Below are 12,612 nucleotides of genomic sequence, written 5' to 3' on the forward strand. Positions count from 1 at the left end.
CAGCTAATTTTTTGTAGTTTTAGTAGAGACAGGGTTTCACCATGTTGACCAGGATGGTCTCGATCTCTTGACCTTGTGATCCACCCGCCTCGGCCTCCCAAAGTGCTGGGATTACAAGCGTGAGCCACCGCGCCCGGCCCTAAATATTCTTTAATGACTTCCCCAAAGCTAGAGTTTATATGGTGAAAACATCAGGGCAAGCCAGGTACAGTGGCACATGCCTACAGTAGTAGCTGTGTGGGAGGCTGAGGCAGAAGGTTCGTTTGAGCCCAGATGTTTGAGACCAGCCTGGGCAACATAGCAAGACCCCATCTCTAAATAAATAGATATAAAATTTAGAAAACATTAAGGAAAAATAATGATAGCCACCTACAGCAATGCATCTTAGGCTGGTACTTTACATAAATGTGAGAGTTGATGACAATTCTCCATCATGAATAAAGGGAAAAATCCTGAGTTGGGGGTCAAGATAAGGACATAGTAAAACATCCTAGATCTTTTTTACTCAGTTCTTTCCAATACACTTTACACTTTAGCTTTAGTTCCCAAGACAGCAGAGTCAGTGTTATTGAAATATAAATACTGAAGCACTTCCCAAGCCATATATAAATGATTTGAAGGTTTTCTACTGTTTTTGTCTGTCTCTATTCTCTTAGTCTCGTCTATTAACATGGATGCTTCTGGAAACTACAGTTGATGAAGTGACTCTCTATGTAGACTATCTAGCTGTTTTCCATCCTAAATTATCAGTCAATAGCCCCCACTTATCTTGAGCTAAAAGTGACTGTTAGTTCTTTTTATTTTCTTCCTTATTCTTCAGAATCATAAGCACCACTTTTCTTTCTTGGTATCTAAATATGATTTTAGCAATTGAAGTGGGAACAGTGAATCTAGAGGTAGCCCAGCTTTGTGCCACATGGGGGGCACAGATGAGATCTTACAGTGGTTTTGGGGGTGAATTGGAAATTGAGGTCAGTGCTAGCAAAAATATAAGAAACATGCAAAGTACTGACAGTACTGGCATTTTTTTGGCAGCAAACAACCCTGAATATTATTTAGGTAACTACTCACATTTTAGAAAAGGAAGAAACTAGAACTCAGAAATGTGAAGCTGCTTGCCCTGCATCACACAGCTTGTTAGAATGCCTGATTCTGGATGTGGTATTTTCTCCACTTCACCTAGCTTCCTGTCACTGGGTAACTGGACAGAGTAGGCTACTATCTCCATTTGAGGACAGTCTTGCTGTCCATTCCCAGAACATCTGGGTAGGGGGTGACCCAAGGCCTCCTTCCTTCCAGGTCAGGAATCATGACAGAAAAAGTGGTGGAAAAGCTTTCTCAGAATCCCCTTACCTATCTTCTTTCAACAAGGATAGAAATAACAGCCTCCAGTGGCAGCAGGTAAGTCCTGGACCGTCTTTGACATACTCCCCTACTTGAAGAGGGCATAGAGTAGCACTGAAAACATATACTGATATGCTCATCATCTATCCCAGAGCTTCTCCTTTCTGCCCCAGTCCTTCCTTTATCCTACCATTTTCTATTCCCTTTAATGAAATTATGGATGTCCAAGTACGTGGTGCTGATTATGTAGTGTCCTTCCCCAGGACTCAGTGCAGGAAAGCCAGTCAATAGGTGAGAGTCAATATGTGACAGTCAGTAGACTAGGAGAGACAGAGACACAAAGGTACAAGAAACTTGTGCAAGTGGAAAAGATACAAACAATTATTTTATACCATCATAACTGCTATAATAGAAACCCTGGATACTATGTCAGCAAATAAAGTTGGGCATTTATACAAGATTTAAATACTTCTTGGAAAAGTTGACTTAAGCTAAGTTTTAAGTAAAGAATAGAAATGTGTCTACAGCCACACGTGATAGCTCATGCCTGTAATTCCAGCACTTTGGGAGGCAGAGGTGGGAAGATCGCTTGAGCCAGAGGTTCGAGGCTCCAGTGAGCTATGATCATGCCGCTGCATTGCAGTCTGGGTGACAGAGGGAGACTCTGTCTCTACAAAAATACATTTAAAACAGAAGAGAAGAAGTGATTCTACAGAGCAGGAGTGGAGAAGATATTTTAGGTGGAAAGAACAGCTATGCAGATGTACCAGTGTGTAGTTGCATACTCCTGCTCAGGAAATTAGTGGTTGTCACCGTAGAGCAGAGGGTGCACTTAGAGTGGAGTGAGCTCTGAGATTTGAGGGATAAACACAAACTAAGTCATGAAAGATCTGCTGAACTGAAGAATCTGAAAACTATCTTGCATGTAGTAGGAAAAGTGAAGAATTCTAAGCATGAGAAGAACTTGATCAGATTTATATTTTTTAAAGAATTGATTGCCTCTGCACCTCTTCATTTTTATTATGATGAATATATATATCCACACACACGCACACACGTAAATAACATGAAATTTGCCATTTGAACACTGTTAATTGTACAATTAATTGGCATTAATTTTATTCAGTATTGTAGCATCACCTCTATTTCTAAAACTTTTGCATGACCCCAAAGAGAAACTCTGTGCCCATAAACAACAGCATTCCTATCCTCCTCTCCCCACATCCCCTGCTAACCTCTAGTGTATTTTCTGGCTCTATGAATTTGCTTATTCCAGGTATTTCACATAAGTGGAATTATATGCTGTTTGTTCATTTGTGTCTGACTTATTTCACTTAGCATAATGTCTTTAAGTTTCATCCATATTACATGTGTCAGAATTTCATCCCTGTTTATGGCTGGATAGTATTCTACTGTGTGTATATACCATCTTTGATTTATGCAGTCCTCTGTTGATGAGTTATTTCCAGTTTTTGGCTACTGTGAATAATGCTGCTATGAACATTGATGTACAAATACCTGTTTGAGTCCATTCTTTTGGATATATGCCTTTGAGAGAGTTGCTGGGTTATATGATAATTCTGTTTAGTTTTTGAGGAATTGCTATACTGTTTTCCACAGTGGCTGCATCATGTTACGTTCCCATAAGTAGTGTACAAGAGTTCTGTTTTCTTCACAGCCTCACTGATACTTATTATTTTCAATTGCTTGATTATAGCCATCCTGGTAGGTGTGACTGGTACAGTCTTAGATTTTCAAAGAAACACCCTGGAAACAGCATGGAGGATGGGCTGAAGGAGGAAAACCCCACAGACAGACAGAACAACTGAGAATAGCTTTTGCCAAGGCCTGGGTTTTCTCAGCATTGACCAAAGAGCGTGGCCCTAGACAGAAAGGGCAGGGAAAGGAAGGGACATATGACACACTTAGAAGATAGGATCTCTAGGACTTCATGATTATTGATTGGGGAGAGGATATAAAGTATGCCCAAGTTATCTGTCTTGGGCTCCTAGATGGAGGGTGGTATTTTCATTCACTTAGATTGAGGCAAAGATGATGAATTCAGTTCTGGACACACTGAGAATGGGATATTTATGGAACCTTCAAGCAGGAAGTTGGACATGAGGATTTGGAGCTCAGGGTGGAGGCCTGGCCTGGAGTTAGAGATTCAGATATCATTAATGCACAAAAAGTACTTGAACTGATGATGTGAGTGATGTCACTGGGAGAACCACATAGAGTGGGGGGACTGGGGGTTGAGGATATACTCTGGGGGTTCTGACTTAAAGACGGTAAAAGACGAGGGGCAGCCTGTGCAGAATATGAGAAGGCAGCGATCTGAAGTGGGAGCGGCACACAAAAATCGAAGGAAGCACGTTTCAAAAAGAGGAACATCTGAAAAGTGGCAAATCTGGAGAATATTTTGAGATTGCGTCTACCTCTAGCTTTGTCTTTGGTTGATTTAGAAAGAATGCCTACATTTCATTCAAAATGCAGTGAAAATAGTTTTCAAGGAAACTGCATTGTGTTTGGAAATTATGTTACTGTAATGTAAGGTGCTACACTAAGAAAATGTATCCAAGTAATGTGAACATTATTAATACCAGGAAGCTTATTAAAACTCATTTGTAAAAATTTGTAAAATATTAGGATTATAGACCAAATTTACTAATTATCTACATTCGTGCTACAAACAAATTTTTTGACTAACAAGAAATTGTTTGACTAACAAGATCCTGCCTTTATTCTATTCTGCCAGGGGCCATTAAATAGAAAGATATTTGCATTTAGTAAGTACAGTATATTTGAATTTCACCGAGGAAGCAAATTCACTCAGTGAGTTCATTTGCTAAAATGCCAATAATCAAAGCAAAAACGTGATTTTAAAAGGTAAACTGACTCTATATATATGTATGTTACTTCAGTTTCAAAAGGTAAAATTTAAAAGTTTACCTTTTGAAATTGAAGTATACATATATATATACAATTGAAGTGTATATATATATACATATATATGTATATATATACATATATATGTATATATATATACTTCAATTGTATATATATATGTATACTTCAATATATATATATATACACACATATATGTGTGTGTGTGTATATATATATATATATGTATATATGTAGTCCATATCCATAGGCAACCAACCAAAAATTGAAAATATCCAGAAAAAATAAAATAAAATCTGTGTTGGACATATCCAAACTTATTTTTCTTGTTATTATTCTGTAAGCAATATAGCATAACAACAATTTACATAGTATTTACATTTATTAGGTATTATAAGAAATCTAGAGATGATTTAAAGTATATGGGAGGATGTACGCTGGTTATATGCAAATACTATGAAGAGACTTGAACATCCACAGGTTTTGGTATCTGCAAGAAGTTCTGCAGCCAGTTCCCCCGCGGATACTGAGGGACAATTATATATAATCCCAGACTGTCAGGAAGAAAATTATTCATCTGTGTAATTGTTTTCTGTTTATTCTTTTAAGATGGCTGAAAAGAGAAAGGGAAAAGAAGCTTACTTAATATGACCCTCTCTTTTGCTTTAGAGAAGCTGTTTAATTTTATTTTACAACCACACAACAGGCTGATGGTATTGAGAGAAATGGCCAGGTATGGTGGAAGGCACACCAGCCTGTGTCCAATAGGCTTCACTTGGCCTCCTACTAGTTATAGGACCTTGCACAGTCATTAACTTTACTCAACTCCTTCATCTGTAAAATGGGGACAGTAATAACTTCATCACTGTGCTGTGAGAATCAAATTAAGTGAGGAAATATTTTTGATAAAGTACCATAAATATAAAGGCTCTTTTGATTTAAACTGTAAAAAGGAAAAGCACCACTTGATTAAGTGTTTGTCTTAGTTGTCCTTTTTATTTGGAATATTTATAAGCATCTCTTCATATGTTTGATTAAATTTTCTAGAAGCATTATCTTTTTAAGTAGAAAAATATTAAAGCTTCAAAAGAGTTCAACTGAATAAAACAGTTCTAAAGTAGGCCAAACTTTTCTCAAAGCCTGAACAATGTTCATTGTTAAAAATCTGTAAAGAAGGAAATTTGTTAAGATGAATAAGAATCCTTAAAATAGTTATCCATAAATTGTACTTCTGGGAATTTATCCTAGAGTATAATTCAAGATGCACCTACTACAGTATTATTAGCCATATTATTTATGATTTTGAAAATATTAGAATGTTGAAATATCCAACAATAGCAAATGAATAAATTATGACATAACTAATCAGTGGGCTACTGTTTAATCATTTCAAATTATGTTCTTCAAGAATATTTGAAACTCTATAGGCATATGTTAGGGTGTTAAGTGAATAAGACAAGACATGAAAATTATATACTGTGATCTGAGTTTTATTTATTATATATGTGGAACACACAGAAACATTTACATGGCACCCACGCACCATGGCTAAGTTAAATAATCATTGTATGTATCTACATATTTAGGAAAGGCTGGAAGGAGACACATTAGAATATTAACTGTGATTACTTCCGAGTGGGATGATGGGTGCTTTTCCTGGAATTTTTCAAATCTCCCATAGAAATGATACATTTGGAAATATATTTTTTAAGATTACATATTTTTGAAAGCTACTCTGCCTGTATAATTTTTAAATGCTGAAAGTCTTTTATTACCACCAATGTATTTCATTTTAACAATGGTCTGGTGAGTACGTTTCTGATGCTAGGAACTATACTAATGTGAAAATTAATATTATTGGCAAGACTTCCCAGTTTTCAATATTTCTTACCATCTAGATGGATCTTTAGGCAAAATCAATTCCTTTTGATTAAAGGTCTGGGATTCTTAATCTATTTTCAGGCTGTCTTAATGCAGCTATATTAAAGTTTTTGGTTAGCCCATCAATGATCTTAATAACTTTAATGTTAATTCTATGAAAATCTTATTCTTGCTTAAGTTTGCCATGAGATCGTATCTAAATAGCATATCAGTTATTGTTTACTGTCGTTAACATAACTTTTGTTATCCTTATGGGAATGAGGTTGCCTGTCAGCATTAGGAGGAGAATAGTTCATGCACCCTAGTAATCATTTCAGGTCATTAGGTGCTCAAGGAAGCATTTACCTCTAAAGATTTTTATAGGAATTAGGATGATTGGACTTAATCTCACATTTCTTTCTTTCTCAAGAATTACAGAAAAGCTATTTCATGTAGTTTGATATTTTATCCTTGATATTTTATCCTGCTTTTTTATAGAATGGAAGATGGTGAACACCAAGTTAAAATGAAGGCTTTCAGGTACATTGACTCGTTGAGATGGTACATGGTGGGTGGAAAGGTAGACAAAGGCAAGCCTGTAGCCTAAGGCAAAGATGATGCCAAGATAGAAGGGCTTGAAGATGAGGCTTTTCTCTCTTGATATGTTCTGAGAAGCAATGTTATGAGGCACCTCTTGTCTTGCTTTTCTGTCTATTTGGATAACATTTTGGCTTTCATCCCTTTAACTTCTCTTAGAATAGCTTTTTTTTTTTCTTTTTTTTTTTTGAGAAAAAAACTGTTATTTTCTTTGGCACTAAAGAAAAATTGATTCATGATTTAAACAAATCAGAGTTACTTATGAGGAGCATCTGACTGTTAGAAACCCATCCTCATAAGTTCTTTGTCAATTATTTCAACATATTTCTCAACAAAAACAAAAAAATTATTTTTCTACATCTGGCAACATGGCCTATCAGAGTTGTGCCTTTTCTCCATTTATTTTGTTTCCTGAAAGGATTCTACAAAATACTGCCATGGTTCAAAGCGGCAGTAACTGTACACTGAATTAGGAGCGAGAGCTCTGATGAATTATTAAGCAGAGAGCTAGCCTCTGGATAAATCTGCCTTTCCTTAAAGAAAGCCTCCAGAAACCTTTTCAGGTGCAACTCCTTCAAGTAAAGTACCGTATTCAGACACTGGTTCTTTCACCTTGCCCTGGGTTTCCTGGCTCCCAGCATCATTATTCACCTTCTCCACAGTGGGCTTTCTCCCACCCTGCTCTCATCTCTCTCCAGATCCTGGCTCGGAGAGAGTACTCCTTCCTCTGCTAGACATCCTGGAGTCAGGCTCCGGTATCCATCACTGCTGTCCAGGCTGACGGGAAATGCTGTTAGAAACAAGAGGTGATCCTTCTAGTGAGAGTGTAACGACAATATTCTTTTAATTATAACATTTTAATTTTAATCGGATTGCTCTGTAATCCCAGCTCCCTGGAAGGCAGAGGCAGGAGGATCACTTGAACCCAGGAGCTTGAGGCCGCAGTGAGCTATGATCATACAACTGCACTGCAGCCTGCGTGACAGAGTGAGACCCTGTCTCTAAAAAGAAGAAAAACATCGAATTGCTCACAAATAGGACAAAGTATGAGTAGATAACTGAATTTTATGTGAATACACATATAATCTGAATCTTATCCATTTCACCCAACAGTATGTATTTTGTTCCAGGAGTATCATTGCCAAGGGTGAGTGGTTGGGGCAGGGAGTGTGTTAGCTCCCACAGTCTTCATCAGTGTTCCTCCCTACCCACCTCCTTACTCTTTCATCTGGAAAAATTATGTTTTCCTTTATCCTATTTAAAGTCTTTGTAAAAACAGATTAAGGCAGTCTCCCATTTACCCTCTTTCCCATCAGACTGCCCCCTGAACTATTCTTAAAGAGAAATTCTGGAGTGGCTGTGTGTTGTGGGAGAGGGATTTACAGCAAAGTGTGAGAAGTAAAATCATGTAATTCTTGAATCTAAGATACACTTATCCCCTCTGCATTTTATCTTCTGTGGAAATTTCTTATCATCAGTGACATCTTCCTGTCAATTGGCAGCACTTCTTCCCTTGTGATGCCTTAAATAATAGTACATCTTACAGTTGGTGGCTCATAGAGTTGATGAAATAATGGTAGTGGTATGAAAGTTACTGAGGTAGCTTAGAGAAAGCAGTGATTAATCATGCAGTAATCACAGAAAGCTTCCCAGAAGAATAACAGAGCTGGGTTTTGAAGAAAGAACAGAATTTCTCCAACAGTGTAGTTGGAAAGGACTTTGTAAGTCTGGTAAAGAGCAAGGCGTGGAGGAGATGTGAGAGAGCATGGCATGTGTGAGGATGAGCACGTCTTCAGGCACTGCTGCTGTGTAACATTTAGAGCTGTCGGGAAAAGTCTGGAAGAGAGAAACTGGAGTTGAAGACCTGAGGCAGGTCAGGGAGAACCTTACCATGTAACTAGGGAATCTGGCTAGTCTTCTTGGGCAGTGGAAATGCAGTGAACAGTTTTATGCAATGGGATTAGGTGACTTGATGTGTTTTGTTAGATAATTCCAGAAGTCATAGGATAGATAGGGAGAGGAAGGAACATCAGTTTAAAAGATTTTAGGGTAATGCAATGAGCCCAAATTAAGGTGGTGACAGAGGAGATGGAGAGGAAGAGAAGACATATTTAAGAAATATTTTAAGATCTAGAATCTATAGGAGTTTGTGATTATTTGGCTCTTTATGGTGAAGAGGAAAGGTTCTAAATAGGAGTATGCAATCTTTTGGCTTCCCTGGGCCAAAAGGGAGATGTTTTTTGTCTGATTTTTTTTAGCTCATTAGCTATCATTACTGTTAAAAATCACACACAAAAATAACTCACAATCTTTTTAGAAAGTTTATGAATTTGTGTTGGGCCATATTCAAAGCCATTCTGGAGCACGGTTTGGACAAGCTGGGTTTAGACTGAATCTAGTTGTGTTACCAACCAAGATAAACCCTCTAGAAGGAAGAATAAATCAGGAGTAGTGCAGGAAGAATTGAAAATGGGGTAGATTGCAGAGAATACATTCAGTTTGGGGTTTCTTGAGTTTTAGAGTTCATGAGAATCATTTAGGTTTGTAATTCTAGTTTCAGAGGTCAGGAATTGAGTGAAGTATGAATGAGATAGTGTTGTAAGAGCAAGTAAGTAGCTTATGAGTAGCTGTAAAGCCTTGTGAAGGAATGAGATCTCAGGGTGAATAGTGAGTGAGGAGAGAGCAGCCCTGAGCAGGGAATCTTAGTGCACACCAGTATTTAAGGGCTAAGTAAGAGCTGGGGGAGGAGACAAGAGTACTGAGCCAAGCAGGGAGAGTGGAGGAGGACGAGGAGCCAGAGAGGCTGTGGAGACCAGTGGAGAATGAGAAATGTCAGCAGTGTCAGATTCAAGGCAGGGGTCAGCAAGATTGCAAGAGAGGAGGATGTTTGCTAGGATAGTTTCAGTGGGGCAGGGGTTCTGGAAGATTGATGTTACAGATGGACAGAATGCCTGAGAAATGAAAAACTGAGTGGAAACTGCACTCTTTCAGGGAGGCTGCTGAGGGGGGAAGATGGTAGCAAGAACAAAAAACAAGTAGAATTAGGAAAAGGGTTTTTTTCAAGGGGATGAGACTTGAGCACATTTATAGACCCATGATAAGGAACTGTGAAAATGATGAGGTTAAGATGCTGACGACTATTTATGCAAATACCAGAGAAAAGTTCGTTTTGAACAGAAGGGCACCCATCTCTTCCTCTAACATTGGAGACAGGTAGAAAACCCCACTGGGCTCCCCGACAGATGTCTTTGTTCTTAAGGTTTTCGGAAAATGAGGTAGGAAGGGACCGACCAAGGGCAGCGAGTTTTATGAATGCTGTTCCTGGTGTCAGCAGCACTTTCTTCTTCCCTCAGTGGCAACTGCAGGCCCAAGTTAGGAGGAAGAAGGAAGAACAGTGTGTGCCTGCTGGGCTTAGCCTCTGCTCCAGTGACACCACGGTGTGACTAGGGGTCTGTTAAACGGTAAATATAAAGGAAGTTCTTTTTCCCTCTTAGAGAAGCTCATAGCCAAACTGAAAAGCGGAGGAGAGATAAAATGAATAACCTGATTGAAGAACTGTCTGCAATGATCCCTCAGTGCAACCCCATGGCGCGTAAACTGGACAAACTTACGGTTTTAAGAATGGCTGTTCAACACTTGAGATCTTTGAAAGGTGAGTTTGATGACGACTGCCACACTTAGATATGTGAAATCTCCTCTGTCAGTGAGGTCTCTGATTAGTTTGCTTTGCTGTCAGCTATTGAGGTTCTATTAAAAGCTTTATATCGAACTCACTACGCAACCTTGAAGAGTCTTCGCATTTTTGCTTCATGTATAATATGAAGAGAATATCACCTGCCTTTCATAATTCTCAATTCTTTAGAAGTTCTGAAGTAGAGCTGGGCATGGTGGCTCATGCTTGTAATCCCAGTACTTTGGGAGGCTGAGGCGAATGAATTGCTTGAGTCCAGACTTCAACACCAGCCTGGGCAAAAAATACAAAGATTAGCCAACCATGGTCATGCTTGCCTGGAGTCCCAGCTACCTGGGAGGCTGAGGTGGGAGGATTGCTTGAGCCTGGGAGGTGGAGGTTGTAGTGAGCAGTAATCATGCTACTGCACTCCAGCTTAGGTGACAGCCTGTCTCAAAAAAGAAAAAAAATCTTCTGAAGTATAGTAGTAATTACTAAGTTACTGGGAGATTTCTGTCCTTCAAAAAGAAAACTTCCTTAAATTCTGCAGTTTCTCTGAAAGCTTTATTAGATTTATGAGTAGTACCTTATGATGCCTCACACATTGCCATTCCAGAGTATCCTCACATACGTGAGACGCTGGGAGAAGGAGCTTCTTGCCACTGCCTCTCGGTGTGTGGGTCATCATTTCTGGCTTTAGCAGTTCCCCAGCTTGAGCTTGAATTTTAAATCAAAGTGTAATAAATGTATATGTGTACATGTGTCTTAGTGCATTCTTGCATTGCTATGAAGGAATACCTGAGATTGAGTAATTTATAAAGAAAATAAGTTTAATTGGCTCACGGTTCCATAGGCTGTATAGGAAGCATGGTGGCTTCTGCTTCTAGGGAGGCCTCAGGGAGCTTTGACTCATGGTGGAAGGCAAAACGGGAGCAGGCGTCTTACATGGCAGGAGCCAGGACCAAGAGAGGGTGGGGGAGGGACCACACACTTTAAACAACCATGTCTCATGAGAACTCACTGTTGCCACACAGTACCAAGGGGAAAGTGTGATCCAGTCACCTCCCGCCAGGCCCCACCTCCAGTACTGGGGATTATTATTCGACATGAGAGTTGGCCAGGGACACAAAGCCAAACCATGGCAACATGTGCAGTAGAAATCACACCTGGTCTGGGAATAAGCCCAGTCCAACCTGGGGGACAGGAAGTGGAATAGTTTTCGGTTTACCAATGCTGATGATGTAAATTTCCACTGAGAAGATGAGACCTGGCCAAGTAGCAAGCTGAAGACTCTAGAGGACACTCTGAAAGTTCAGATTTGTAAAGATCTAGAAGATTATATTGAAATTTGGCTCAAAAATCATAAAAAGTGAGTGAGCAAAGGATGACCACGGGCCTTAGTTTAGATCTCAGACACTGCCAGGAAAAGGGAAATCTATTTCAGGGTAATGGAAATTACCTGGGCACAATACAAGGACTTTACTAGATCAAGTTAGGGTGGCTAAGAGGAGAACAGCATTAATCTGTACCCCTGGTGCGTCCTGTTGGGAGCATGATGGGAGATCTTATTTTCATAACAGTCTGTTGTGAAATAAGCTTCTCTTTTACCCACAGCCGAGACTTGCAATATTTCCTTAAATCCTTCAGCAATGAAAATTTACAGGCTCAACTGAGGTCATTTGATTGCAACCTTAAAATTAGCTGAGTATTTTCATATTAGCAGTGTCCTAAGGGAGGAGGACCTAAGGGAAAAGCCATGAATCAGTTGACTAGTTCAACAAAACATGATCTGCACATCAACTGCCCTCCTGTTCTGTGCTGAGAATATAAAAATTCATGAGGCAAGGTCTCTGCCCTCCAAGGGTTCATGGTCTGACTAGGAGGAAGAGATTGTCGGAGTCTAATGTGATGAATGTTACAGCAGTGGTATGAGTGAGAGAAACTCGGCAGGGAGGAGGCACTGTCTGAGTCCAGAGGAGATTCCTTGAAACAGGGTGTAGATTTTTTGCCGTCAGCTCTGCTAAGCAGAAGTGACATGGTTAAGTACTCATCCCACAGTCTGACCAGATCTTTTGGTCAGTGCTGTTCACAAGCACTGCTCACACTCACTTAAGGCAACTGGATCTGCATTCCAGGGTATTGTCACAATATCCCCACACTTGCTTGGCAAAAGCTTAGAAGTCGGATCAACAGAGGGCTGCCTGTGGATCATGTTATTTTGGTCCACAGCATAA

The 12,612-nt window shown here is 39.4% G+C and overlaps 1 protein-coding gene across 3 annotated transcripts in view; it reads left to right on the top strand.

Moving 5' to 3' along the window:
• Positions 1 to 12,612, top strand: part of ARNTL2 (aryl hydrocarbon receptor nuclear translocator like 2) — an 82,428-nt gene that overhangs the window by 41,519 nt on the left and 28,297 nt on the right. For 2 of the 3 annotated variants that reach the window (XM_017507062.2, XM_037730894.1), the window contains exons 3-4: positions 1,300 to 1,401; positions 10,203 to 10,360. In XM_017507062.2, the coding sequence (XP_017362551.1) occupies positions 1,300 to 1,401; positions 10,203 to 10,360 (260 nt within the window). The remainder of the gene's footprint in view (positions 1 to 1,299; positions 1,402 to 10,202; positions 10,361 to 12,612) is intronic. The other variant, XM_017507063.2, reaches the window with a different exon arrangement.

This window comes from Cebus imitator, unplaced genomic scaffold, assembly GCF_001604975.1.
Source record: "Cebus imitator isolate Cc_AM_T3 unplaced genomic scaffold, Cebus_imitator-1.0 Scaffold367, whole genome shotgun sequence".
Lineage (NCBI taxonomy): Eukaryota > Metazoa > Chordata > Mammalia > Primates > Cebidae > Cebus > Cebus imitator.